The sequence below is a fragment of the Leptodactylus fuscus genome, chromosome 6 (assembly GCF_031893055.1).
Source record: "Leptodactylus fuscus isolate aLepFus1 chromosome 6, aLepFus1.hap2, whole genome shotgun sequence".
In the NCBI taxonomy this organism is placed as follows: domain Eukaryota; kingdom Metazoa; phylum Chordata; class Amphibia; order Anura; family Leptodactylidae; genus Leptodactylus; species Leptodactylus fuscus.
The window spans coordinates 37,211,356-37,238,926 of record NC_134270.1 but is presented as its reverse complement, the minus strand read 5'-3'; the positions used below and the strand labels follow the sequence as shown (position 1 = coordinate 37,238,926).

At 48.0% G+C, this 27,571-nt stretch overlaps 4 protein-coding genes across 6 annotated transcripts in view; all 4 read right to left on the bottom strand.

Moving 5' to 3' along the window:
- The window catches only part of LOC142210521 (uncharacterized), a 297,487-nt gene that overhangs the window by 61,230 nt on the left and 208,686 nt on the right, over positions 1-27,571 (bottom strand). The window lies entirely within an intron of this gene.
- Positions 1-27,571, bottom strand: part of LOC142210524 (uncharacterized) — a 219,996-nt gene that overhangs the window by 39,180 nt on the left and 153,245 nt on the right. The gene's annotated exons all lie outside the window — the stretch shown is intronic.
- LOC142210522 (uncharacterized) overlaps positions 1-27,571 on the bottom strand; it is a 42,364-nt gene that overhangs the window by 7,139 nt on the left and 7,654 nt on the right. The window lies entirely within an intron of this gene.
- On the bottom strand, positions 590-5,766 carry LOC142209968 (uncharacterized). Its single transcript, XM_075279004.1, has 3 exons — positions 5,685-5,766; positions 5,316-5,469; positions 590-1,163 (listed from the first exon to the last, which is right to left on the bottom strand). The coding sequence occupies exons 1-3, from the start codon at positions 5,764-5,766 to the stop codon at positions 590-592; spliced, it is 810 nt and encodes a 269-aa protein (XP_075135105.1).

Genomic DNA, 27,571 nt, shown 5'->3' with positions numbered 1-27,571 from the left:
CTGGCATTCTGCCAGTGCTGGTCTGTCCACGCTCCTCCTATTGGTGCACTGAGCAGTAGTAATGATGTAGTGAGCGGCATACATGGTAGTGAGCAGCATGGCTCCCAACATGTTATTACCTGTAACTGAGCTGACTAAGAACACTGGTGAGCCCTAGACATCTCAGTCCAACACTGACCACTGGTATGTTTTTGCTCCTATTACTGGCCCCTACATGGCATTGTTATTGATAGACTCTTAACAATGTAGAGGCACATCGCTGACCTTAATTGACTTTTTGATATTTGCATACCATTTTATATCATGACATATTGAAAAACATCAAAACAAACAAAATCATGTTCTTTCAATGCATTTTATTTTCAGACTGATGTGTAAGATGATAAGGACATGGTCTTAGGAGAGAAGGTCGGTATCATGTCAACAATAGATAAAATTCACATTTTTCTGATATATTTGTAGCTAAGACTTTAGGGTTAGCAGCTTCTTAATGTATCCTCCTCTACTGAAGACCCTGGAAGTCAAGGAATTACACCTGGAGCACCATGTCATCACACAGTCATTACATAGAAACTCTCTATCCCCTCTGCTAAAGTCTGGCCCTCGCAGCTTCCCAAAGTTTGGCGATTTTAGCTTTAGTTTCTTCTGCATGGGGCAACAGACGTGTCTTGAGATCCTCAGCAATAGGTCCAGACTTTTCCTTCAGAATTTTAATATATTGGGAGATCAAGGCTTTGTATTTCCCTGCCTTGGGACCAGCGTTAGCTCTGAATTCTTCCAGTTTCTGGATGATCCTCTGCCTCAGCTCATCACTGTATGGAGCCAGGTTGGCACGAAGGGAGTCAACCTCAAAACACATCTTCTCCGTGAAATATTCAGCCACTGGCTGCAGCTTCATGCAGAAGTCTTCAAGGTTGTCTTCGGTTTGTTCCGTCAGCTCGTCCCGCAAAGGTGACATACTCTCTCTTAAATCCTTCAGTTCTTCATCCCAGTTTTTCTGGAAATTTTTAACAGTGTGATGGATCTTTTGTCTGAGAAGAGGGATGTCTTTCTCCAGTTCTGCAGAAACCTGTTTTCTGACTGTGCCCACATATGGATTGATTTGTTTCTTCAGGGCCAATGCGTTACTGCTCAGGGTTTCGAGCCTCTCAGTGATTTTCAGACTGAAGGAACAAAAGATATTAAATTAATCCTATTAATATTATGAAGGTGAAAGTTTGTGAGTTTGTGGGTTTGTGTGTTTGGATGTTTGTTCCTCAATCACAGCCAAATGGCTGAATGGATTTTGGGGAAATTTCACACACACACACACACACATATTTGCCAGGAAAAGGTAGTAGGCTACTTAAAACGTGGGTCACTCACCCCAAATTGCCACCGTGACCCTCCAAAGACACCTCCAGGCTCGGCTGTAGAAGCTGGCATTCTGTCAGCGCTGGTCTGTCCACGCACCTCCTATTGGTGCATGGCAGGCTGTGGGCGGGCTATAGAGCCAGGGCTGCGGCACCATATGTTGGGGGCTGAATGTGGGCGTGCCGATTGAGCAGCGACACAGTGAACAAGATGGCAGCAGCCCACATCGTCCCGGAGCCGCAGCTATACTAGGCCACCTGCATACATCACGGACGGAGGAGGCTGCTACACCCGACACTCCACATACAGGTCAGTGCAACGGGGGGAGGGGGTGTCCCGGGGAGGGGGTGTCCCCGGGGGGGAGGGGGGTGTCCCCAGGGATCATCCGCGTTCCCCAGCTTCATATCCCCCTCCGACATCGGCCCCAGTGTAGTAGCACTCACCTTGGCCACGCTCCCCCGCCGCTGTCTCCGCTCGCTCAGTGCACATAGTTTGCGCGCTTCTGCCTGTGTGTGTCGTATATGCAGCAGAGCGTGGCCCGGCGTCATAGCAACCTGACGCCGGGGCCTCGTTCTGCCACACAGGCAGCAGCCCGCGAACTATATGCACTTAGCGAGCGGAGAAAGCAGCGGCGAGGGAGCGTGGCCAAGGTGAGTGCTACTACACTGGGGCCGATGTAGGAGGGGGACATGAAGCTGGGGGCAGAGATGGGGGGACATGAAGCTGGGGGCATAGATGGGGGGACAAGAAACTGGAGGCAGAGATGGAGGGACAAGAAACTGGGGACAGAGATGGGGGGACATGAAGCTGGGGGCAGAGATGGGGGGGCGGGAAGAAACTGGGGCCAGAGATGAGGGGACATGAAGCTGGGGGCAGAGATAGAGGGACAAGAAACTAGGGCCAGAGATGGGGGGACATGAAGCTGGGGGCAGAGATGGGGGGGCGGGAAGAAACTGGGGACAGAGATGGGGGGACAAGAAGCTGGGGGCAGAGATGGGGGGACAAGAAACTGGGGGCAGAGATAGAGGGACAAGAAACTGGGGCAGAGATGGGGAGACACAGATGGGGGGAACAAGAAACTGGGGGCAGCGATGGCGGGACAAGAAACTGGGGACAGAGATGGGGGGACAAGAAACTGGCGGAAGAGATGGGGGGACAACACATATAAGCGGTTTAACGCCACCGCCAACCCGCAGACAAAGTCGCGGGTAACTGCTAGTTCTACTATAAAATGTAAAAATAAAAATACAGATTTATAAACATTACCCCATAATCTCTATAAACAATTAGGTTAATATAAGTCAAACCCATTGATTTTGGCAGGGTTGTCAAAGATGAGCAAGGGATTGTCTTCTAGGGCAGCGGTTCTCAACCTGTGGGTCGCGACCCCAGCGGGGGTCGAACGACCAAAACACAGGGGTCGCCTAAAGCCATCGGAAAATACATATTTCCGATGGCTTTAGCCGCTGAGAAGCCGCGCTGCCTTTGCAGCAGGGTAGATCCTAGTGAGGTAAAGGACCTGTGATGACGTCATGACCATGTGATCGGACTCTGGTGTGGGCGGAGCTACTCAGTACAGTGCCGAGTTACACAGGAAGGGAAGGCTGCAGTGAGTGGAGACTGGAAGGTAAGATGGAGGGAGGAGACAGCAAGTGTAAGCAAGGGGGGGAAGGGGATGCAAGCAGTGTGTGAGTATGATAGAGGGGTTCAGGCTGTGTGTGAGCAAGATGGGGGTGTTTCAGGCTGTGTGTCAGCATAATAGTGGGGTTTAGGCTGTGTGTGAGCATGATAGGAGGTTCAGGCTGTGTGTGAGCAAGATGGGGGACATGAATCTGGGGGCAGAGATGGAGGGACATGAATCTGGGGACAGAGATGGGGGACATGAATCTGAGGGCAGAGATGGGGGACATGAATCTGGGGACAGAGATGGAGGGACATGAATCTGGGGACAGAGATGGAGGGACATGAATCTGGGGGCAGAGATGGAGGGACATGAATCTGGGGACAGAGATGGGGGGACATGAATCTGGGGGCAGAGATGGAGGGACATGAATCTGGGGACAGAGATGGGGGACATGAATCTGGGGGCAGAGATGGAGGGACATGAATCTGGGGACAGAGATGGAGGGATATGAATCTGGGGGCAGAGATGGAGGGACATGAATCTGGGGACAGAGATGGGGGGACATGAATCTGAGGGCAGAGATGGGGGACATGAATCTGGGGACAGAGATGGAGGGATATGAATCTGGGGGCAGAGATGGCGGGACATGAATCTGGGGGCAGAGATGGAGGGACATGAATCTGGGGGCAGAGATGGAGGGACATGAATCTGGGGGCAGAGATGGAGGGACATGAATCTGGGGACAGAGATGGAGGGACATGAATCTGAGGGCAGAGATGGAGGGGGGACATGAATCTGGGGACAGAGATGGGGGGACATGAATCTGGGGGCAGAGATGGAGGGGACATGAATCTGGGGACAGAGATGGAGGGACATGAATCTGGGGACAGAGATGGAGGGGACATGAATCTGAGGGTAGAGATGGAGGGGACAAGAAATCTGGGGGCAGAGATGGGGAGGGGACATGAATCTGGGGACAGAGATGGAGGGACATGAATCTGGGGGCAGAGATGGAGGGACATGAATCTGGGGGCAGAGATGGAGGGACATGAATCTGGGGGCAGAGATGGAGGGACATGAATCTGGGGGAAGAGATGGGGGACATGAATCTGGGGGCAGAGATGGAGGGACATGAATCTGGGGACAGAGATGGGGGGACATGAATCTGAGGGCAGAGATGGGGGACATGAATCTGGGGACAGAGATGGAGGGGACATGATTCTGGGGGCAGAGATGGAGAGGGGACATGAATCTGGGGACAGAGATGGAGGGACATGAATCTGGGGGCAGAGATGGAGGGACATGAATCTGGGGGAAGAGATGGGGGGGACATGAATCTGGGGGCAGAGATGGAGGGACATGAATCTGGGGACAGAGATGGGGGGACATGAATCTGAGGGCAGAGATGGGAGACAAGAATCTGGGGACAGAGATGGAGGGGACATGATTCTGAGGGCAGAGATGGAGGGGACATGAATCTGGGGGGCAGAGATGGGGAGGGGACATTAATCTGGGGGCAGAGATGGGGGGACATGAAACTGGGGGCAGATGAAGTGGTTATATGAAACTGGGGGAGAGATAGAGAGGGGACATATAATTTACGGGTGACTGTAGGAGGATTATACTGTGTGGGAGCACGGGAAAAATGAATGAGAATGGGCGGAGTCAACATAAAAGTGGGCGGAGCACATTTTATCCCTCTTTCTACTTTTCAAAAGTTGGGAGGTATGGGTTGTAGCAAAATTAAGGCCCATTCACACAGGCACAGAGGGGGCAGATTATGGTGCAAAATCCACGTCATAATCCGCCCTCTCACAATGGAGGTCTATTTAGACCGCCAGGCTTGTTTTTTGTGTGAGCGGCATGCTGACGCTCACGGGAAAAAAAAGTGGGCTGCCCTTTCTTCAGGTGGATTCTACAGCTCGGTGACCCGTGGCGTCTGCCTGGCGGTAGCAACCTCCCGAGTCGTCCCATTAATTTGAGCCGACTCCAGGGGGGAAGCCGCGACAGTCGTGGCAAGCGTGTTTTGACCCGAGAGTGACGCGGCTCCCTGCGTCACTCTCAGTGCCTAAATCCGCTATAGATCCGCTATACCGCCCCCTGTGTGAACTAGCCCTTACAGTTATGAAGTAGCCACCAAAATTATTTTTTGGTTTGGGGTCACCGCAACATGAGGAACTGTATTGCGGGGTCACGGCATTAGAAAGGTTGAGAACCACTGTTCTAGGGGAATGTTGGGGGCAGAAGGATGTTTATATGACTACTTCGAAACACCCCTCAAAACCACTGACGCTCCTAAGTCTTTTCCTTCAATGAAAGTTTCACCATAGCTACTTACTCAAGCTGTTTTCCAAGATCTGAAGACTCCGCCTGTGATACAGCCTCTCTACTGAGATCTCGTACGTTATTCAGATAGCTTTCAATGACTTCCCGGACATGCTGAGCATGGGATTGGGGTTTATCACGCTGCCATGGGTTACGAGCCTGGGTTCCTAATGGTAAGACAAAGGGTTGTGTGTTATAGGAAGTAGATAGTAACATAGTACATGAGGTTGGAAGAAAACACAAGTCTATCAAGTCCTACCTATAACCCTACAGATGGCAAAGAATACCACTAAGGGTGGTGCAGGATACAAAACATACTGAGATGTCACAGACTGGTCTCAGAAATAAAAACCATAGCACAGATTTAGTTACAGCTACTTACCTGTGAGGAACAGGAGTGCGAGAACCACAAAACCTCTCAACCAAGGACTCTCAACCAAAGACCAACGAAGGTAGCTAAACATACTCAACTGCCAAACCATTCATTCAGAAGAACAAAGGATGCCTGACTGATGGCGCTGCTAGAGGTCAGAAACTTATCACCTTAGGTTATAAACTTTGATCTTAGGAGAACTCTTTTACCCACTTCAATATATGGTTTATTATATTATAGAACAGTAATCTACAATACATCATATTATATATATATGTTACTGGTACTTTGAGAAATGTGGGTAGTATGCATAATAACCAGGTATTATACATAATAACTAGAGATGAGCGAACAGCGTTCGATCGAATTGATATTCGATCGAATATCAGGCCATTCGAGGTGTTCGATTCCAATCGAACATCAGGTGGCAAACTGACTAAAAATTCGATTCCCTTCCCACCTTCCCTGGCGCGTTTTTTGCACCAATAACAGCGCAGGGGAGGTGGTACAGGAACCACGACAACGTAGGCAGTGAAAAAGGAATTAGCGGCCGGAAACAGATAACCTCCAATTTAGACGAATGGTGGATTTACCACTCGACTAATTTGGGACTGTGAACTATATGAATGTGACACAGGGATAGATGTACAGGCAGGGTTAGCTAGGGATAACCTTTATTTAGGGGGGAATGTCACTCACCCAGCTCTTTGGGGCTCTATCTGGTCGGGATCCCTGTCAACTTGCGATATGCGCGAGCAGACTTTTTCCCATAGAAATGCATTGACCAGCGTTGATTGGCCGAATGCCCGTACACTGGCCAATCAACGCTGGTCAATGCATTTCTATAGTGAGATACAGCAGAGCCCGTGCGGTTAGCCTGGCTACTCCAGACACCGGAGATGAAAGAGCTCTGCACTACACCCAACCATCCCTCCAGCTTCTCCTCCTGTACTAACATGACTAGCTCAGCTTGGCTATTCCTCAGTACTACTAACACGCTCAGCTCAGCTATTCCTTAGTGTAATAGCCCAGCTGAGTGTGTTAGTAGTACTAAGGAATAGCCCAGCTGAGCGTGTTAGTCTGCTGCATATCTGCCAGCTCTCCTACATCTCCTACACACTCAGCTGGGCTATTCCTTAGTACTACTAACACGCTCAGCTCGACTATTCCTTAGTGTAATAGCCCAGCTGAGCGTGTTAGTAGTACTAAGGAATAGCCCAGCTGAGCGTGTTAGTACTACAAACCCCAAACCCCGGCCAACACTGCTACATCTCGGCATAGGAATGCATTGACCAGCATTGATTGGCCGAATGCCGGAGGAGGCGGAGTCTAATATCGGTTCACAGAAGTCTCCATTCTGGTCCGATCTTAGACTCCGCCTCCTCACAGACGAGCCTCCGGCAGAACCAGCGTTAATTGGCCGAATGCTGTACTCTGTATGGCATTCGGCCAATCAACGCTGGTCAATGCATTCCTATGGGAAAAAGTCAGCTCCTGCATATCTCAAGCTGACAGGAATCCTGACGTAATACAGTGACTTTGGCATGTTAGATGCCCCCACACATGCTTCCCCTGTTGTTCCAGTTGAATTCCAGGGTGTTGGCATCAATTCCTGGGATGTCATAGTGGACTTGGTGACCCTCCGGAGTCGAATAGTGGTTTTCTCCTAAACGATTATTTGCTCCCCAGAGACTATAATGGGGTTCGATGTTCGATCGAACAGTCGAGTTTTAAGCGGCTACTTGAATCGAACTTCGATCATTTCACTGTTCGCTCATCTCTGGTTATTATGTATAATACCTGGATATTATGCATACTACCCACATTTATCAAAGTAACAGTAACATATACATACATATAGATATTCTAACGCTTATATACACTGTAAGCCGATGGCTGGTCAGGTAATGGAGGGGGTGCACATCTCACGCAGACTACTAAGATGGGTGAGATGAGAAAACTCCAGAAAGAATGTTTCTTGGCAGATAACTATTGTCTGCTGAGGGTTATTTCAGAGTTCCAGTTAATGGGCTGGATTTTTAGGAATGGCAGGTAGGTTGGTAGGGGGACCTGTCATTCCACCCCCCCTCCAATCCACACTTTGGGGATGTTTCGGCAGCGACTCAGCTGCAGAGAGTCTGCTCATCAAGGGAGGTGTAAGAAGTCAGCTCCAGCAGCAGACTGGGGCAGAGCTTGGCTGGAGAGCCAACAGAGAGGTCATATTTTTGGAGCGCTGTCCTGAATGATTCTACTGGCTTTTTTCTTTGATTCTAGGTGAGGTAACCTATTCTATGTTTAGTTAGAGCCTAGCCGGGCAGGGATTTATTTTTGTATTGTTTCCTTTTGTTGCTGCACTACCTTTTTGAGTGAAAATAAAACTCTACAGACCCCAGACCCTGACAACACATAGATTTTAACACACACACATGACTTAGTCCAGAAAGCCAGTTAGTTCCCCATGTAAGGAGGAGGGTGAAGGGATGTTCTTAAAGCTATGCACAGGCTGTTTTATGAAGCTGGATCTAGCTAAGTGCAGGGACTGTCATATGCTGCAGCTTCTGCTCGTGTCCCATCCTCCCGATATACTGTATACACAGTAGGAGTAGTATCCCACTTTAGGGGGCCCTAATAGTGGTGGAGCACTGGGCAATTGCCCAGTTTGCCCCTCCCCTTCCCCCAACGCCCAAATGTCTGAGTGACTGTATCATAAATCTCAGTAAATGGAATTTACCAAACTTGGACTGACATAAAAAGAGATCACAGCCCAATAGCAATTGCCCACTCAGACTCTGGGGTCGCTATGCCATGGGTCCAAAGAATCATCATACCTGTAAAGCAGAGCAGGTATGGAATTGATGGCCATGGATGACCATGCAATAAAAGTCCTATGACTGGGGGATGTGTAGTTAAGATTACCCCAGTATTATTGGTCATACAAATCTCAAAAGTCATCATAGCTGTAAGGAAGAGCAGGGCTGTAGATAGCAGCAAAACTGACAAAGCAGGGGTACGAAATGTACATTGGGCTCAGAATGGAGGTCGCAGTTGGTGAGCAAATGTTTGTGCATTATTTCATGCCTATTTATAGTATATTTATTTATTTATTTTATGTGGATCGTGAGCCCCACATAAAGCTCACAATGTACATTTCCCCCCCCCCTATTAGTATGTCTTTTGGAATATGGGATGGAAATCCATGCAAATACGGGGAGAACATACAAACTCTTTGCAGATGGTTTTTTTTGCCCTTGGAGGGATTTGAACACCAGGACTCCAGCGCTGAAGTGCTAACCACTGAGCCACCGTGCGGCCCCCTATTTATAGTTTTATATATGGCCAATAACTTGTGATAGGAACAATGTTCTATTGTTGCAGTCCATATTTTGATCAGTATAATTTGGGTATAGTTAACCATTTTCTTTTTTATATATATAGATATGGACTGCCATTTATCTATAGCACTATGTTAAAGATAGATAGATAGCTAGATAGGAGATAGATAGATAGATAGATAGATAGATAGATAGATAGATAGATAGATAGATAGATAGATAGGAGATAGATAGATAGATAGCTATGGATAGATAGATAGATAGATAGATAGATGGGAGATAGATAGATAGATAGATAGATAGATAGATAGATAGATAGGAGATAGATAGATAGCTATGGATAGATAGATAGATAGATAGATAGATAGATAGATAGATAGATAGATAGATAGATAGATAGATAGATAGATAGATAGATAGATAGGAGATAGATAGATAGATAGATAGATATGGATAGATAGATAGATAGATAGATAGGAGAGAGATAGATAGATAGATAGATAGATAGATAGATAGATAGATAGATAGCTATGGATAGATAGATAGATAGATAGATAGATAGATAGATAGATAGATAGATATGGACTGCCTTTAAACTTGATTCCCTTATCATAGTTTGCTATATTTCCTTTGTATGTCCACCGGCAAAAGATAGGAATAAAGCTCTATAGTTACAGTCTATATTTGGACCAGTATACATTGGGTACAATTAACCCCTTACTTGCCATCCCAATATACACTCACCGGCCACTTTATTAGGTACACCATGCTAGTAATGGGTTGGACCCCCTTTTGCCTTCAGAACTGCCTCAATTCTTCGTGGCATAGATTCAACAAGGTGCTGGAAGCATTCCTCAGAGATTTTGGTCCATATTGACATGATGACATCACACAGTTGCCGCAGATTTGTCGGCTGCACATCCATGATGCGAATCTCCCGTTCCACCACATCCCAAAGATGCTCTATTGGATTGAGATCTGGTGACTGTGGAGGCCATTGGAGTACAGTGAACTCATTGTCATGTTCAAGAAACCAGTCTGAGATGATTCCAGCTTTATGACATGGCGCATTATCCCGCTGAAAGTAGCCATCAGATGTTGGGTACATTGTGGTCATAAAGGGATGGACATGGTCAGCAACAATACTCAGGTAGGCTTTGGCGTTGCAACGATGCTCAATTGGTACCAAGGGGCCCAAAGAGTGCCAAGAAAATATTCCCCACACCATGACACCACCACCACCAGCCTGAACCGTTGATACAAGGCAGGATGGATCCATGCTTTCATGTTGTTGGCGCCAAATTCTGACCCTACCATCCGAATGTCACAGCAGAAATCGAGACTCATCAGACCAGGCAACGTTTTTCCAATCTTCAATTGTCCAATTTCGATGAGCTTGTGCAAATTGTAGCCTCAGTTTCCTGTTCTTAGCTGAAAGGAGTGGCACCCGGTGTGGTCTTCTGCTGCTGTAGCCCATCTGCCTCAAAGTTCGACGTACTGTGCGTTCAGAGATGCTCTTCTGGCTACCTTGGTTGTAACGGGTGGCTATTTGAGTCACTGTTGCCTTTCTATCAGCTCGAAACAGTCTGGCCATTCTCCTCTGACCTCTGGCATCAACAACGCATTTCCGCCCACAGAACTGCCGCTCACTGGATGTTTTTTCTTTTTCGGACCATTCTCTGTAAACCCTAGAGATGGTTGTGCGTGAAAATCCCAGTAGATCAGCAGTTTCTGAAATACTCAGACCAGCCCTTCTGGCACCAACAACCATGCCACGTTCAAAGGCACTCAAATCACCTTTCTTCCCCATACTGATGCTTGGTTTGAACTGCAGGAGATTGTCTTGACCATGTCTACATGCCTAAATGCACTGAGTTGCCGCCATGTGATTGGCTGATTAGAAATTAAGTGTTAACGAGCAGTTGGACAGGTGTACCTAATAAAGTGGCCGGTGAGTGTACATATATATAATGACTACGTTTGAGCTTAATTCCTTTACTACAGTCAATATATGCTTTAGGATTCAGGTGATCTATGTCTATGCTATATTGGCTTAACCCTTCCACTGCGACCTCCACTCTCTTGTGATGTGTGTTGTTTTTAATGTTTTTAAATGTCTTGTCTTCCCTCTCTAACAATTATGTTAATAATTATGTCAATAAATTATTTTTGATACATTCATGTTTTTGCATCATTCATGATTTTAACATTGAGACTGGGTTGGAGTACATTGACTATTTGTTTGGTATCTTTGTTACTAGCATCTAGTATTGGGACTGTTTTGGTTTAACTATGCAATAAAAGTCCTATGACTGGGGGATGTCTGGCTAGATTTAAACCGAAAGTCTCAGATAGGATTACCCCAGTATTATTAGTCATACAAATCTCAAAAGTCATCTTACCTGTAAGGAAGAGCAGGGCTGTAGAAAGTAGCAAGACATTCATGCTTGGGCAGACTCCTCAATGCACCAGATGAACAACCTGTATAAGACATATAAAGATGACAATGCTTAAAGGAACACCCCAGAAAAATACACAACAACCCCGGACATGCGTCCTCTCTTTTAAGCCATATGTGGATAAGCAATTGAAATGAAATAATACATTCTAATAACTAAATGTAACAGTCACATGAACAGATTATAAAATTCAGGACATCGTGTGAACTGTGGCTTCTCAATGTCTGATAGTGAATCTACCACTAATTTGGGCACCTACACACCTACCTTATCAGATTATAAAAGGACATTGAACACAAAGCTCTAAAACAGCACAGTATAAGAATACAGACCAGAGATTAAAGCCGCAGTGGGGTACAAGCCACATAAGAATCTTACCACAGGTACCCCAATCTGGCAGGAATAAAGGGACCTTCAACTTCTTGGAAATCTGCCTGTTGTTTCCAATGGAAATAGTATATTGTGTTTGTGCATTTTGCCTCTTCCCCGAACTTCCTGAGCCCTGGTTATGAATAGAGATGGGATCCTTCTATGTCTGCTCTGTATACTTATGAGAAGTAATATATAAGCCGCTCACCAGAAGTTCAGCCAATGAATAGGACATCTAAGATATGTCATGGAAGAAATACCAGTTCCCAAGACGTCTTGTAATAAACACGAGACAAACAATATTTAATGCAATAATATTTAATTAGACATATATCCGCATTCCAACCACTTATATCCTACAAAGAAGCTACAAAAAGTCTAGCCAAAACTCTTGTGTATACACCTCGAGGAAATGATGGCTAAGAAAGTTATTGATCCTGCTAGACATGTTTCAGGACTGCCAGTCTTTTTGTGAAATACAAATGGATGTTATGCAACTGGTATGGACAAAATCATGACCCTTATGACGGCAATTGTCCTGACCAACTAGAATTGGATCTTGTAGAGTCTAAAAGGATTCAATTCCAGGTATGTACAATGGTTCTTAAGCTCAACACTGAAGAAAAGGGAACACCTTTGCCTTAATTTCATCATTGCGCATGCGTCGGGCTCAGTGACACCTCAGCAGACAATATTAAGGGATGTTCTAGTTAATTGTTTTAACCATTCTTCAGACTTAATTTAATGAATAGTATATACTCACCTGTCCATTCATACAACGGTGAGTCTTCATCAGTGGCTAAACTCTGATACTGCTTAGCCACTTACTGGCTGAAGTGCTCAAGTTCAGGCCGCGCTTCAGACTGTCTTTTCTCATCTTTTGAACCTGTTACAGAAGAGGAAGTCTCCGAACTACTTTCTTCATCTCGCCCTACAACCTGCAGTAGTGACCCCTTCCCCTCGCACCTTCTCCAATCTCTGTCACCTGCTGTCACGACTTCTGGAATCTTCCCATCGTCCTTCAAGCATGCTGTTATAACTCCGCTATTGAAAAAACCCTCCCTGGACCCGTCCTGTGCTGCTAACTATCGACCTGTCTCTAACCTCCCCTTCATCTCTAAACTTTTGAAATGCCTGGCTTATACTCGTTTAATCCGCTATCTCTCTGCTAACTCTCTGCTTGACCCCTTACAATCTGGTTTCCGCGCTCTGGACTCTACTGAAACGGCTCTCACAAAAAGTCTCCAATGATCTTCTAATGGCTAAATCCAATGGTGACTTCTCTCTTCTTATTCTTCTAGACCTCTCTGCAGCTTTTGACACTGTTGACCATCATCTCCTCCTCACTATGCTCTGCTCAATGACACTGCGCTCTCCTGGTTCTCCTCTTATCTCTCAGACCGCACCTTTAGTGTATCATTTGTGGCCTCTGTTTCCTCCCCTCTTTCCCTTGCTGTTGGGGTTCCTCAGGGCTCGGTCCTAGGCCCCCTGCTCTTTTCTGTCTACACAGCCCCCATTGGAAAAACCATCACCAGATTTGGCTTCAGGTACCATCTTTATGCTGATGACACCCAATTATACACATCTTCCCATGGCATCACCCCTGCACTCATACAGAACACCAGTGACTGTCTTTCTGCTGTCTCTAATATCATGTCCTCACTCTATCTGAAACTAAATCTCTCTAAGACTGAACTACTGCTGTTTCCACCATCTAATAGATCTGTCCCTGATATATCCATTGTAGTCTCAGGCCTTACTATAACTCCTAGGCAGCAGGCCCGCTGCCTCGGGGTCTTGTTTGACGCAGACCTTTCCTTCACCCCTCATATTGAATCACTCACACGTTCATGTCACCTCCACCTCAAAAACATCTCTAGAATACACCCTTTCCTTACCAGAGATACACTAAAGACACTTATTGTCTCTCTGATTCATTCTCGCCTTGACTACTGTAACTCCTTACTAATCGGTCTTCACCTTACTAAACTCTCCCCTCTACAATCTATTCTGAATGCAGCGGCCAGGCTCATCTATCAGGCTAGACGCTACAGCGATGCCTCCGGTCTGTACCAGTCACTACATTGGTTGCCTATTCATTATAGAATAAAATATAAAGTTATCACTCTCATCCACAAGGCTCTCCATAATGCCGCACCTCCCTACATTTCCTCCCTCATCTCTGTCTACCGCCCAACCCGTGCTCTCTGTTCACTCAATGACCTAACACTTACATCCTCTATTATCAGAACCTCCCACGCTCGTATACAAGACTTCTCCCGAGCTGCACCACTTCTCTGGAATGCTCTACCCCGGACAATCAGATTAACTCGCAATTTCTGCAGTTTCAAACACAAACTAAAGACACATCTTTTCAGACAGGCATATCACAATTTCTAACGTAAACCCTTACGTACTATAATTAGAATCTCCAAAATTTAACCTTCCTCTGTCCCCGCTCCCATATTACCCCACATGATATGATGTCTTTTCAGGCTAACTTTATCTGTCCAAGCTCCATCCACATGTTAAAGGACACGACTGGTGATGGCTCATAAAGTTTTGTTTGTGTAATGACAGTAACCTCTATTACAAAATTGTCTGAATACTGTATAAGCAATACCGCCCCTGCTACCTCTTGTGTCACCCCCCCCTACCTCATAGATTGTAAGCTCTTGCGAGCAGGGCCCTCAGTCCCATTGTGTGAAATGACTTTCTTTGTTATGTATCTGTCTGTATTTGAACCCTACAAATTGTACAGTGCTGCGGAATATGTTGGCGCTATATAAATAAAATATATTATTATATTATTATTATTATAAGGTTAAGGAGACCAAGGAACAGTACCCAGACTATGGATCGTTTATTATTATTAATTATTATAAGCCTCCCTAGGGGTTAAAAAATGAACTGGAACATCCCCTTATTATTGCCTGCTGACATTCCTCACTGAGCCCTGACGCATGCGCAGTGATGAAATTAATCCAAGGATGTACCCCTTTTCTTCAGTGCTGAACTTAAAGGGGTTTTCCCACCTCGTTTCAGCTTTGTCTGCAGTGTCAGTGCATTTCTCCTCCTTTTAGTTGTAAGTGGCGTTAAAAAGTTACTAAGGGTTGCAACTATTTTACACCAAAAAAAGTGATAAAATAATACTGAATCTCCCCCATAGAGTGAAGATGTCAGGAATAGATTTACAGACACTCATTGTAAGTCAGCAGAGTTAGAAACCATAATGGCATTTTCTTCTTTCATGTCTGTTGTGGTGTCTTTATTCTGCAGATACCATATACTCGTGCATCTCCTTCAACAACTCTTAGCACTCCCCCATAGGTAATAGTGTCCTAATTATCTACCCCCTACAGATAGCAGTCCCCCATAGGTAATAATTAGAGATGAGCGAACACTAAAATGTTCGAGGTTCGAAATTCGATTCGAACAGCCGCTCACTGTTCGAGTGTTCGAACGGGTTTCGAACCCCATTATAGTCTATGGGGAACATATACTCGTTAAGGGGGAAACCCAAATCCGTGTCTGGAGGGTCACCAAGTCCACTATGACACCCCAGGAAATGATGCCAACACCTCTGGAATGACACTAGGACAGCAGGGGAAGCATGTCTGGGGGCATCTAACACACCAAAGACCCTCTATTACCCCAACATCACAGCCTAACAACTACACACTTTACACATTCAAAAAAACCTCTATCAAAGTGGGAAAATACCTGGAAACCTTCTTTACTCCCCAAATGGATGGACACAAACCCCAATTTAAGCTCAAAAAACAGTAACAACCACCCCTTTAAACCATGACAACCACGGATGGAATAGGCAATGGGAAATCCTTTAGTCCTCACCCACAACTGTCATTGTGTGTGTGTGTGATGTGGTAAGACCTTCCAAAATTGACTTTTCTAGCCCTTAACATGAGCCCTTCCAAACAAAGTTACAGGACCTTAAGCTGAGCTACCAGTAGAGATTGAGGCCCTTGGCATGAGTAGAGCCTTGCACCAGGAGTGTTTTTGGCCCTTAGGGTGAGTTGAGCCTGGTACCAGCGTGTGTCCCTTAACATCAGGCGGGCCCTAAGTTCTGCGCTTTGCACAAAAATTCAACATTAACTAGGCTGAATGGTACAAACCTTAGTAGGCCCGAGAACCAGGAACAGGTCTTGCAATGGCTGTCAGATAACGCTTAAAGCACATTGTCCACCAGCCAGTCAGCCTCTACCTCCTCTCCTCCTCTTACCCAACAGTCTTGTCCTCCTTCCACCCAAAATTCTCAATCTTCCCAGAACAATAACCCCAACTGTCCCTGCTCCCCAGAGCTGTTCTCCCTTCCTTTGACTGTACCGCAACCTGCCCCTCCATTTCGCGATTCCACAGACCTAACAGACGAGTATCTGTGTCCAGATGCTCAAACACTAGAGTCTCCTCCATCTCCGGTCGATTTGGTGGCGGATGACCAGCAACCCACCCTCATCGACGACGATGAGACGCAGTTGCTGTCAGGGCAGCCAGTTGACATGCGCATTGTGCAGGAGGAGGAGGCGAGACAGGAGTTGGAAGAGGAGGTGGTGGACGACGAGGACACCGACCCCACCTGGACAAGGCGGATGTCAAGCTGGGAAAGTAGTGTGGATGTTGAGGTAGGTGCAGCACCAAAAAGGGTAGCTAGAGGCAGAGGTCAGCAGCTTCGCCGAAGCCAGGCCAGACCCGGAATGTCCGAAGATGTTCCCTTTTGTACCCAGCCCAGAAAAACTCCCCCATCGAGGGCACGTTTCTCGAAGGTGTAGAGTTTTTTCAAGGAATGCGCCGAGGACAGATATAGTGTCGTCTACACAATTTGCCTCTTGAAATCGAGCAGGGGCCCTGAGAAGAGCAACCTGTCCACCACTTCAATGCACCGTCATTTGGAATCCAAGCACTGGAATCAGTGGCAGGCAGCAACGGCAGGACAAACGTCGCCCGCCGTTCATGCCACTGCCTCTGCTCACAGTGCTGGCGATGCACTCCAGAGGACGAGCCAGGACACCACTTCATCTGCCTCCGCCACTTTGTTGACTTCTCCCTCATCCTCCCCTGTTTCTGTCTTATCTCCTTCTCCTGCACCATCAAAGGCACCATCAGGCGCTTCTTTACAACAACCCACCATCTCTCAGACATTGGAGCGCCGGCAGAAATACACCGCTAACCACCCACCCACACAAGCCTTGAACGCCAACATCGCTAAACTGCTGGCCCAGGAGATGTTGGCGTTCCAGCTTGTTGAAACTCCGGCCTTCCCGGACCTGATGACAACTGTGGCACCTCACTATGCCGTCCCTAGCCGTTACAACTTCTCCCGGTGTGGCGTCCCTGCCTTGCACCAGCACGTGTCACTCAACATCAGGTGGGCCCTTAGTTCTGCGCTTTGCTGCAAGGTCCACTTGACCACCGACACTTGGACAAGCGCCTGTGGTCAGGGATGCTGCTTATCTTTAAGGACAGGCCGGGTGAATGTGGTGGAGTCTGGTCCCGGGGTGCAAACTGAGGTACCCTATCTCCTCTCCCATGCCAAAATTCATGGCAGGAGTAGACTGAAACCCTACGACGCTGCAACCTCCACCCCAGCTACTAGCGGCAAACGCTAAAACACTGGCGTGGGGAGACGTCAGCAGGCGGTGCTGAAGCTCATCAGCTTGGGGGACAGACAGCACAGTGCCTCCGAGGTCAGGGATGCCATCCTGGCTGAGATGGCATTTTTTTTTCCCTGCTACACCTGGGGCCTGGCATTTTTACGCCTGTGATAATGGCTGGAACCTGGTAGCGGCTCTGGAGCTTGCCAGCCTCCAACACGTTCCATGTTTGGCCCACGTCTAACTTAGTGGTGCAACGTTTTTTGAAAACATACCCAAATGTACCAAAGCTACTGTTGAAAATGCGGCGCTTGTGTGCCCACTTTTGCAAGTGTACAGGAGTCGCTGCTAGCCTCAAAACACTCCAGCAAGGCCTACATCTGCCTGATGTCCACACACGCTGAACCTCTACATACCATATCTTGACCAGAGTGTGTGAGCTGCACAGACCTTTGATGGATTTCCATCTACAAATCCCAAGGGTTCCTCAAAGTCAGCTCCCAAAGTTTCTGCACCATGAGTTTCCAGGGGTGGCAGAGTTATGGCTAGGGGCAGAGGCATGGATAGGGATGATGTCTAGGGGCAAAAGCAGTGTGGATGTGGAGGCAAGCTAAGCAGAAAAAACTGGGGGTACAAGCAGAGGCATGGACTGGGGTGATATCTAGGGGCAAAAGCAGTGTGGATGTGGAGGCAAGCTAAGCAGCAAAAACTGGGGGTACAAGCTAAGGCATGGACTGGGGTGATGTCTAGAGGCAAAAGCAGTGTGGATGTGGAGGCAAGCTAAGCAGCAAAAACTGGGGGTACAAGCTAAGGCATGGACTTGGGTGATGTCTAGGGGCAAAAGCAGTGTGGATGTGGAGGCAAGCTAAGCAGGGAAAAAGGTGGCTAGAGGCAAAGGGATGTCCAGAGGCAGAAGACAGCTGCATGACAGAAGCTAGACCTGAGCCAGCAAGGCCCAAGATGCCCTCTTTTCTAGCTTCCTTAGAAAAATTCCCCCATCGAGGCCACGTTCCTCGCTGGGGGAGATAATTTCTAAATGTATAGGTCGAGGACAAACTGAGTGTGGTTTACACACTTTGCAATGCGACTCCCCATCTCCCAGGCCTTTCATTCCAGGCTAAAGTACAGCACAACCCACCCACATGCCCAAGGCTTCAACGGCCTCATCTCAAAAATTCTGGCCCAGGAGATGTTGGGGTCCCGGCTTGTGGACACTCTGCCCTTTTTGGGCCTGCTGGCTACTGCGCCACCTCACTGTGCTGTCCACACCAGCACTTTCCCCCAAACATGAGGCGGTCCCTAAGTTCAGCGCTTTGCCCAAAAGTTCCACGTGACCAGCTACGAATGGACAAGTGCATGCGGACAGGGACGCTACCTTTCAATCTTGGCACAGTGGTTGAATGTACTTGAGGCATGGACCGGGTCGCAAAATGTGGTGGACTGACTTGTCTCCCCACACAATCCTGGGATGAGGGCTGAAACACCACCCTCCTCCTCCTCTGTTAGATTGACCCCAGCTACGAGCTGGAAACGCTGCAACACTGGTGTGGGGAGACGTCAGCAGGCTGGGCTGAAGCTCATCAGCTTGGGGGACGGACAGCACACTGCCTCTGTGGTCAGGGATGCCATCCTGGATGAGATGGCAATTTGTTTATCCCCGCTGCCCCTGGGGCCAGGCTTTTTTGTCTTGTTGGAGGGCTCTGGAGCTTGCCAGCCTCCAACACGTTCCATGCCTGGCCCACGTGTTCAATGTAGTGGTGCAACGATTTTTAAAAACATACCCCAAATTAGCTGAGCTAAGGGTGAAAGTGCGGCACTTGGACACCCACTTTCCCAAGTCTACAGTACCTGGAGCTAGCCGCAATACACTCCAGCAAGGCCTACATCTGCCTGAAGCACCTACTGTTGTGCGAGGTCACCACACGCTCTAACCCTAGATACCGTATGTTGAGCAGGGTGTGTGAGCAGCAGAGACCTTTGATGGAGTACCAGCTACAAAACCCAAGGGTTCCTCAGAGTCAGCTCCCTCACTTTCTGCACCATGAGTTTCCATGGGTGGCAGACTTATGGCTAGAGGCACAGGCATGGATAGGGGTGATGTGTAGGGGCAAAAGCAGTGTGGATGTGGAGGCAAGCTAAGCAGCAAAAACTGGGGGTACAAGCAGCCGGTGGCATCATCACTGACAAGCACAGCTGTCTGTCAGCTGACAGGCTGACTTTCACCAAAATGAACAGACAATGGATAGACTCATCATATACATGTCAGTTACATGACAAATTTAGTGCAATTTGCAAGTCCAAGATGGGTTGGAGATCTGCAGAAAGGAATCTCACCACCTCTTGCGGGTGCCATCATTTGGAAGGCAAGCCCTGGGCTCAGTGGGTGAGAGCAAGCGCAGGATAATCGTCGTTTGGCCTGGCGGCCACTGCCTCTCCCACTGTTGACAGGGCTGGCGCTGCAGTCCAGACCAGCAGCCAGGACACCTCCACATCTGCCTCTGACACTTTGGGGAGTTCACCCTCATCCTCCCCTTTTCCTGCCACTTCTCCTTTTGCCCGTGCCATCATGCGCCTCTTCCCAGCAACTCCCCATCTCCCAGGCCTTTCATTTCATGCTAAAGTACAGCGCAACCCACCCACATGCCCAAGGCTTCAATGGCCTCATCTCAAGAAATCTGGCCCAGGAGATGTTGGAGTCCCGGCTGGGGGACACTCTGCCCTTTTTGGGCAGAGTGTCTACTGCGCCACCGCACTGTGCCGTCCACACCAGCACTTTCCCCCAAACATGAGGCGGTCCTTAAATTCAGCGCTTAGCCCAAAAGTTCCACGTGACCAGGTACGAATGGACAAGTGCATGCTGACAGGGACGCTACCTTTCAATTCTGGCACAGTGGTTGAATGTAGTTGAGGCATGGACCGGGTCGCAAAATGTGGTGGCCTGACTTGTCTCCCCACACAACATTCCTGGGAGGAGGGCTGAAACACCACCCTCCTCCGCTGTTAGATTGACCCCAGCTACGAGCTGGAAACGCTGCAACACTGGTGTGGGGAGACGTCAGCGGGCCGTGCTGAAGCTCATCAGCTTGGGGGCCAGACAGCACACTGCCTACAAAGTGAGTCATGCCATCCTCGATGACACGGCAATGTGGTTTTTGCCACTGCACCTGGGCCCAGGCATGTTGTCATGTGTGATAATGGCCGTAACCTGGGATCGGCTCTGTAGCTTGGCAGCCTGCAACATATTCCATGCCTGGGCCACGTTTTTAACTCATTGCTGCTAATCTTTTTAAAAAGGTACCCCAATGTTCCTGAGCTACTGGTGAAAGTGTGGCGCTTGTGCGGATAGTTTTTAAAGTCTATAGTTGCCGCTGCTAGCCTCTATGCACTCCTACAACGCCTGTACCTGCTGGAACAACGGCTGTTGTGCGACGTCTCCACACTGCTGGCACTAAACATATCATGTGTTGAGCAGAGTGTGTGAGCAGCACAGACCTTTGATGTAGTTCCAACTCCAAAACCCTTGGGTTCGTCAAAGTCAACTCCCTCAGTTGCTCAACCATGAGTGGCCATGGGTGGCAGACTTATGTGAAATCCCATCCCATCCATTGCACTGGACACGAAACATTAGCATGCGCTCAGCACAACTCCGGATATGGCAGCTGCGTTAAGCAGGGTGCAGGGTACAACACAGACCAGGCCCGAGCACCAGGAACAGGTGTTAGAAATACTGCAGCATCCGCCATTTCCTTCCAATTTTGGGGTTTTGGACCCGCCACCGACTTTTCTGGACCTCAGTGGGAATCATGAGACACAGTTGCCATCAGGACAAGCTGTGGTCATGTGCGGTTTGCAGTAAGGGGGCAGTGCGCAATTGGAAGAGGAGTTGGTGGATGACGAGGCCACCGACCCCTCTTCCCAGCCACTCCACATCTCTCAAGCTTTTCATTGCAGGCAGAAGTACAACACAACCCACCCCCATGCCCAAGCCTTTAACAGCCTCATCGATAAACTGCTGGCCCTGGAGATGTTGGTGTTTGTTTATGCTTCTGGATACCCAGGCCTTCCATCAGCAGATGGCAGCTGGGGCACCTCCCTATGCTGGGCCTAGCCGTTACTACTTCTCTTGGTGTGCTGTCCCTGCCTTGCGCCTGCATGTGTCCCATAACATCAGTCGGGCCCAGAGCTCTGCGCTTTGCTGCAAGGTCCACTTGACCACCGACACATGGACAAGCGCCTGTGGTCAGGGATGCTGCAGTGCTTATCTTTAATGACAGGCAGGGTGAATGTGGTGGAGTCTGGTGCAAACTGGGGTGGCCTATCTCCTCTCCCAGGCCAAAATTCATGGCAGGAGTAGACTGAAACCCTACGACGCTGCAACCTCCACCCCAGCTACTAGCGGCAAACGCTGTAACACTGGCGTGGGGAGATGTCAGCAGGCCGTGCTGAAGCTGATCAGCTTGGGGGACAGACAGCACAGTGCCTCCGAGGTCAGGGATGCCATCCTGGCTGAGATGGCATTTTTTTTTCCCTACTACACCTGGGGCCTGGCATTTTTGCACCTGTGATAATGGCTGGAACCTGGTAGCAGATCTGGAGCTTGCCAGACTCAAACACGGTCCACACATGACCCACGTTTTCAACTTGTTGGTGCCATGTTTCTTTGAAACCTACACCATTGTGCCTGATATACAGGTCAAAGTGGGGCCATTTTTGTAAGTGAGAACTAGCCTCTGCTAGGCAGAAAACATTCAGAGCACACTCCTCTCATCTTCGCACCGTTGGCTGGTGGAGGAAGACGAGGGGGTTGGAGTGGCATCTGATGTCCCTGTCCCACACGAGGCTAGAGGGTGCACTTCAGTGCATCCCATTGCTTCACCACAAATGGTGTGAAGGGGAGTGGAAAATGGAGGAAATGGAGAGTGACCCTTACAGTTGGGGCCAGCAAAGGCATGCCAAGTAACACACTGGCACACATGGCTGACTTCATCTTGGGTTGCTTTTCAAGAGTCTAACGCATATTTCACATCATGGAGAACAAATAATACTGGATTTTTACAAGCCTCGAACAACGGTCTAGGTCTAATGTCTGTTCCGCAGAAGCGGCTGTGAGCAGGAGCCGGCCCGCGAACCCAACAACTACTACTATTAATATACTCGGAGTTAATATACTACAGAGTTTAATCAGTGGCTTAACTAGGAATGGCAGGGCCCCTTGTCAAACTTTTGACATGGGCCTTCCCCTGACCCTGAAGACCCTGACCGATCTCCCTGGGATCTCTTACATGATGATGTTTTTGGTTCTTTTGTTGCATGACCTTTTATCGTCCACCCCAGTAGATGCCATGTACAGTATATGTGGTGTTACACAAGGACACTTCTTGTGGTACAGCGATGTATGTAATTGTTATAATAAGGGTTTGGTTGTATTACAATGTTTATGGCACTTTCCCCAGCCTTATGCTGGACCTCTTAGAGTTAATCGGCCATTCCTGTGTTGCTTTGTATAAGGGAGCTGTTTTTTCTCTGTGGTTTCTACAAGGAGCGAGGAGATAACCCATAGTTAAACAAGCCCTATCTGGTTTCGGCATGTTGTAAGTGATGTTAGGTTCACACTAGCGTTCGGGTCTCCGTTCTCAGCTTTCCGTCTTCTGCCGGCAGAAGACGGAAAGCTGTCAGAGCGGGTCTGGCCGTGAGCGGAGGTGAGCGTTTTATGCCTCCGCCGCGAAACCGGTTTTTTTAAAACCGGACACAGAGTACTGCATGTCCGACTCTGTGTCCGATTTTAAAAAACCACTCACGGCCAGACATCTTTCAAACACAAATGGGTATGAAAGAATCCTGCAGGTTTCCATCACCTGCCCCTGTTTTGTGCAGGAAACGGAAACCTGCAGAATGGAGACCGGGCGCAGATGTGAATGAGGCCTGAGTAGTGTGTAGTTAGCTTCAGAACGCTGCAGTTGTGTCTCAGAAAGCTCTTTCAGATCTCTAGTTAGTGGTAGTTAGGCCAAGACAGGCTGCCTCACACCATTGGGCCTCACATGGCTGAAATGAGACCTGCACTTTCCTAGTAGTGGCTGAAACAAAGGACCGAGCCTGGAGTTACCCCATATTCGCCACATTGGAAAGGGGCAGAGTACTAGAGGAGGTAGTGAAGAGCAGATGTCACTTCCATCCATGTATACAGAGTACCACGTGTATGGATACTGGGCATCCATGTTACTTGTGACTGGAAGATTTGTCTAAATAAAGTGTCTACAAGCTTTGCCTCTTCAACTATCACTGAGTCTCCTGTGTAGGGGCAAAACTAGGCCCAGAAGGGAGAGAACAGTAAGCTATACCGGGGCCCTGCAGCCAACAGTATCATGACAACGGTCAGGAAAAGACTGACATCCTGACCATTGTCACCAATAACAAGACAAAACAGCAGTGACAGCAGATATTGGCACTTGTCTCTCTTGCCTGTAGATTTGAGCAATTTTTTTTTTTATCCTAGTGGAGACAAGTCTATGGGACAGCGCTGTACACCGTAACTGCTGCTAAAAAGAATATGGCAGAAGGTAGAGGCAGAAGCGTAGTCAGGGAAGCCGGGTCATACACAGGAGTTCAATGATGTAGCCAGATTAGGATCCAAAAGAGAGGTCAGGTGGAAGCCAAAGGTCATACACAGGAGGTCAGGAAGGTGCCAAATCAGGATCACGGAGGAGAGGTCTGGAAAGCAAACCGGGTCATACATGTGCAGAAGGTCCAGGAATAGCAGGGACAGGAGACAGGCAGGGAGGTATAGTTAGGGAGCTGATGCCACGGTAAAATGAATAACCAACGGCGAGCCAGGAACAGAATGAGGCCTAGCCTGATCCCCTGACCCCTGAAGTGCTGGCTGCGGCACCAGGGGAAAACCAGAACCTCCACAAACTCCAGCGGAGGCTTCCGGCCTACCCTGCCACGGAACCAGCAGCCATCCCGGGGCTGGACATGGAGCGGACCGGGAGCCTCCGTGCAGCACAGCGGCGACCCCAGCCCCTCCTAACAAATATTTATTTAGACATATATCCGCATTCCAACCAGTTATATCCTAGAGAGAAGAAGCTGGAAAATTCCAGACAAGACTCATGTGTATATACAGTACTTTATACATACACATGGACAAAATTGTTGGTCCCCCTTGTTTAATGAAAGGGAAAAACCCACAATGGTCACAGAAATAACTTGAATCTGACAAAAGTAATGTCTCAGGGGGTAATACAGTGGCTCAGTGGTTAGCACTGTAGCCTTGCAGCGTTGGAGTCCTGGGTTCGAATCCTGCCAGGAACCACATCTGCAAGGAGCTTATATGTTCTCCCTGTGTTTGCATGGATTTCCTCCCATTCTATAAAGACATACTGATAGGAAAAAAAATGTACATCGTGAGCCCTATATGGGGTGCCTTTTCCAGACGGCATGTTTCAGCTCCTTCCAAAGATGCTCAATAGGATTTAGGTCAGGGCTGATAGAAGGCCACTTCAGAATAGTCCAATGTTTTCCTCTTAGCCGTTCTTGGGTGTTTTTAGCTGTGTGTTTTGGGTCATTAGCTTGTTGCAAGACCCCTGACCTACGACTGAGACCAAGCTTTCTGACACTGGGCAGCACATTTCTCTCTAGACTCCCTTGATAGTCTTGAGATTTCATTGTACCCTGCACAGATTCAAGACACCTTGTGCCAAATGCAGCAAAGCAGCCTCAGAACATAACAGAGCCTCCTACATGTTTCACAGTAGGGATAGTGTTCTTTTCAAGATATGCTTCATTTTTCTATCTGTGAACATAGAGCTGATGTGCCTTGCAAAAAAGTTTGATTTTTGTCTCATCTCATCATTCTCCCAGAAGCTTTGTGACTTGTCAACATGTAGTTTGGCAAATTCCAGTCTGGCTTTTTTATGATTTGTTTTCAACAATGGTGTCCTCCTTGGTCGTCTCCCATGAAGTCCACTTTGGCTCAAGCAACGAAGGATGGTGCAATCTGACACTAATGTTCTTTAAGCTTGAAGTTCACCTTTAAAGGGATTCTAACATTTAGAAACCCTTTTTACAATAAGATAAGATAAGATAAGATAATCCTTTAATAGTCCCACCTTGGGGAAATTTCAGCGTGTTACAGCACAGAGACACATAGGAATAGCCTTAAGAAAGGCGATTCTTCTCTTACCTTTATTATGCTGATTTGCGCTACTGTTCCTGTTGCTGTTTTTTCTCCCTTATGCAAATGAGTTTTCTCACAGCACTGGGGGCCTCTGTCTTCTTCACCACCTCCGCTTTCTTCACTAGCACTCCGTCTTCTCTGGGTCCGAACGTGCCAACGGCCATTTTCCTGTGGCCTCTCCCATTCTGACCACAGGAAAATAGCCGACAGACATGCGCAGTCAGCCATTTTCCTATGGCCTCTCCCGTTTAGCCCACAAGAAAATGGTCAATAGACATGCGCAGTTTGCGCTTTTTGACCCCTAGAAGAAGGAGCGCAAGAGAAGAAGGCGGAGGCGATGAAGAAGACAGAGGCCGTCATTGGAGAGTTTTCAAGGAGCACTGAGACGCCCCCAGTGCTGTGAGAAAACTCATTTGCATAAGGAAATGATTTAAAAAGAGAAAACACAGAAGTTTGACAATAAATGGCTTCAACCAACCACTAACCATGAGTGGAGAAAAAGTTGCCAGATTTGCCTACAAACAGTCTCAAGTGCTTAGGCTCTCCTCTGGAATCACTGGCCAATAACAAATAAATTACATTTTCAACCTCTGCCACCATTACGACCGTCTGTAGGCAAATCTGGCATCTCCGCTGATGCACTTGCCAGCTGATTTGGATATCCGTAAAAAGATAATTGTCTCTGTATTGCTTCATCAGGTTGAGAACACAGGCAGGTTTGGACTGGCCCACCAGGTATGCCCTGTGCCTATAGGGGGCCCTACCGGACCCTCACTTCTTTTTTTAATAAGCAGTGGAGGTCTGATAATGGCCCCTATAAATTTACTTATTAATTTACTTACACTAAATTAATGTCGTCCTCTCGTCATTCGGACATTCTGTAATGGCCCCTATCAATTTAGCTATCCCTGCTACTCAGTGGCGTAACTAGGAATGGCAGGCCCCCGTGGCGAACTTTTGTCATGGCCCCCCCTTCCTGACCAACATCAAGGACCTTGACCGACTGACCCCGCCGCATTCCTGCGCACTCTATTATGCCCCATAGTGGCCCCAGAACAAAGTATTATGTCCCTAAGTGGCCCCTGCACATAGTATTATACCCCATTGTGGCCCACACACACGGGATTATGCCCCATAATCAACACCCATGAACAATTATTATACTCTGGGGTATTTTCAGACCCCAGAGTATAATAATCGGAGACTGAGGGGAGATACAGACATAAAAAAAAGTTACTTACCTGTCTCTGGCTCCGCTGCAGTCTTTGGTGGTGTTGGCCATCTTTAATAATGCACGGATGTTACATGACATTTCATGCAATCCCTGCATCTGCCCCCAGTTTCATGCACCCCTCTACCCCCATTTTCATGTCCTCCCCTCTATCTCTGCCCCTAGGTTATTGTTGCTCCTCAATTGCTCCACACCACACATACATACACACTCACACACAGACACACACTCTCCATCCTGCATCTCACATCCCCCCTCACCTTCAGTACAATACAATACACAGAGCGCCCCCTGACTACTATTAGACAGTCATTAGTAACAGCAATGCAAGGCAAGTCTGAATACAAACAATGTGTAGAGTACTGATCCATCTACTGACACTCACCTCTCCCCCTCCTCCTAATACACAGATATCAGGATACTGTCCTCTCCCTTCTTCCTAATACACAGATATCAGGACACTGTCCTCTCCACTCCTCCTAATACACAGATATCAGGATACTGTCCTCTCCCTTCTTCCTAATACACAGATATCAGGACACTGTCCTCTCCACTCCTCCTCATACACAGATATCAGGACACTGCCCACTCCCCTCCTCCTCATACACAGATATCAGGACACTGACCTCCCCCTCCTCCTAATACACAGATATCAGGACACTGTCCTCTCCTCCTAATACACAGATATCAGGACACTGCCCTCTCCCCTCCTCCTCA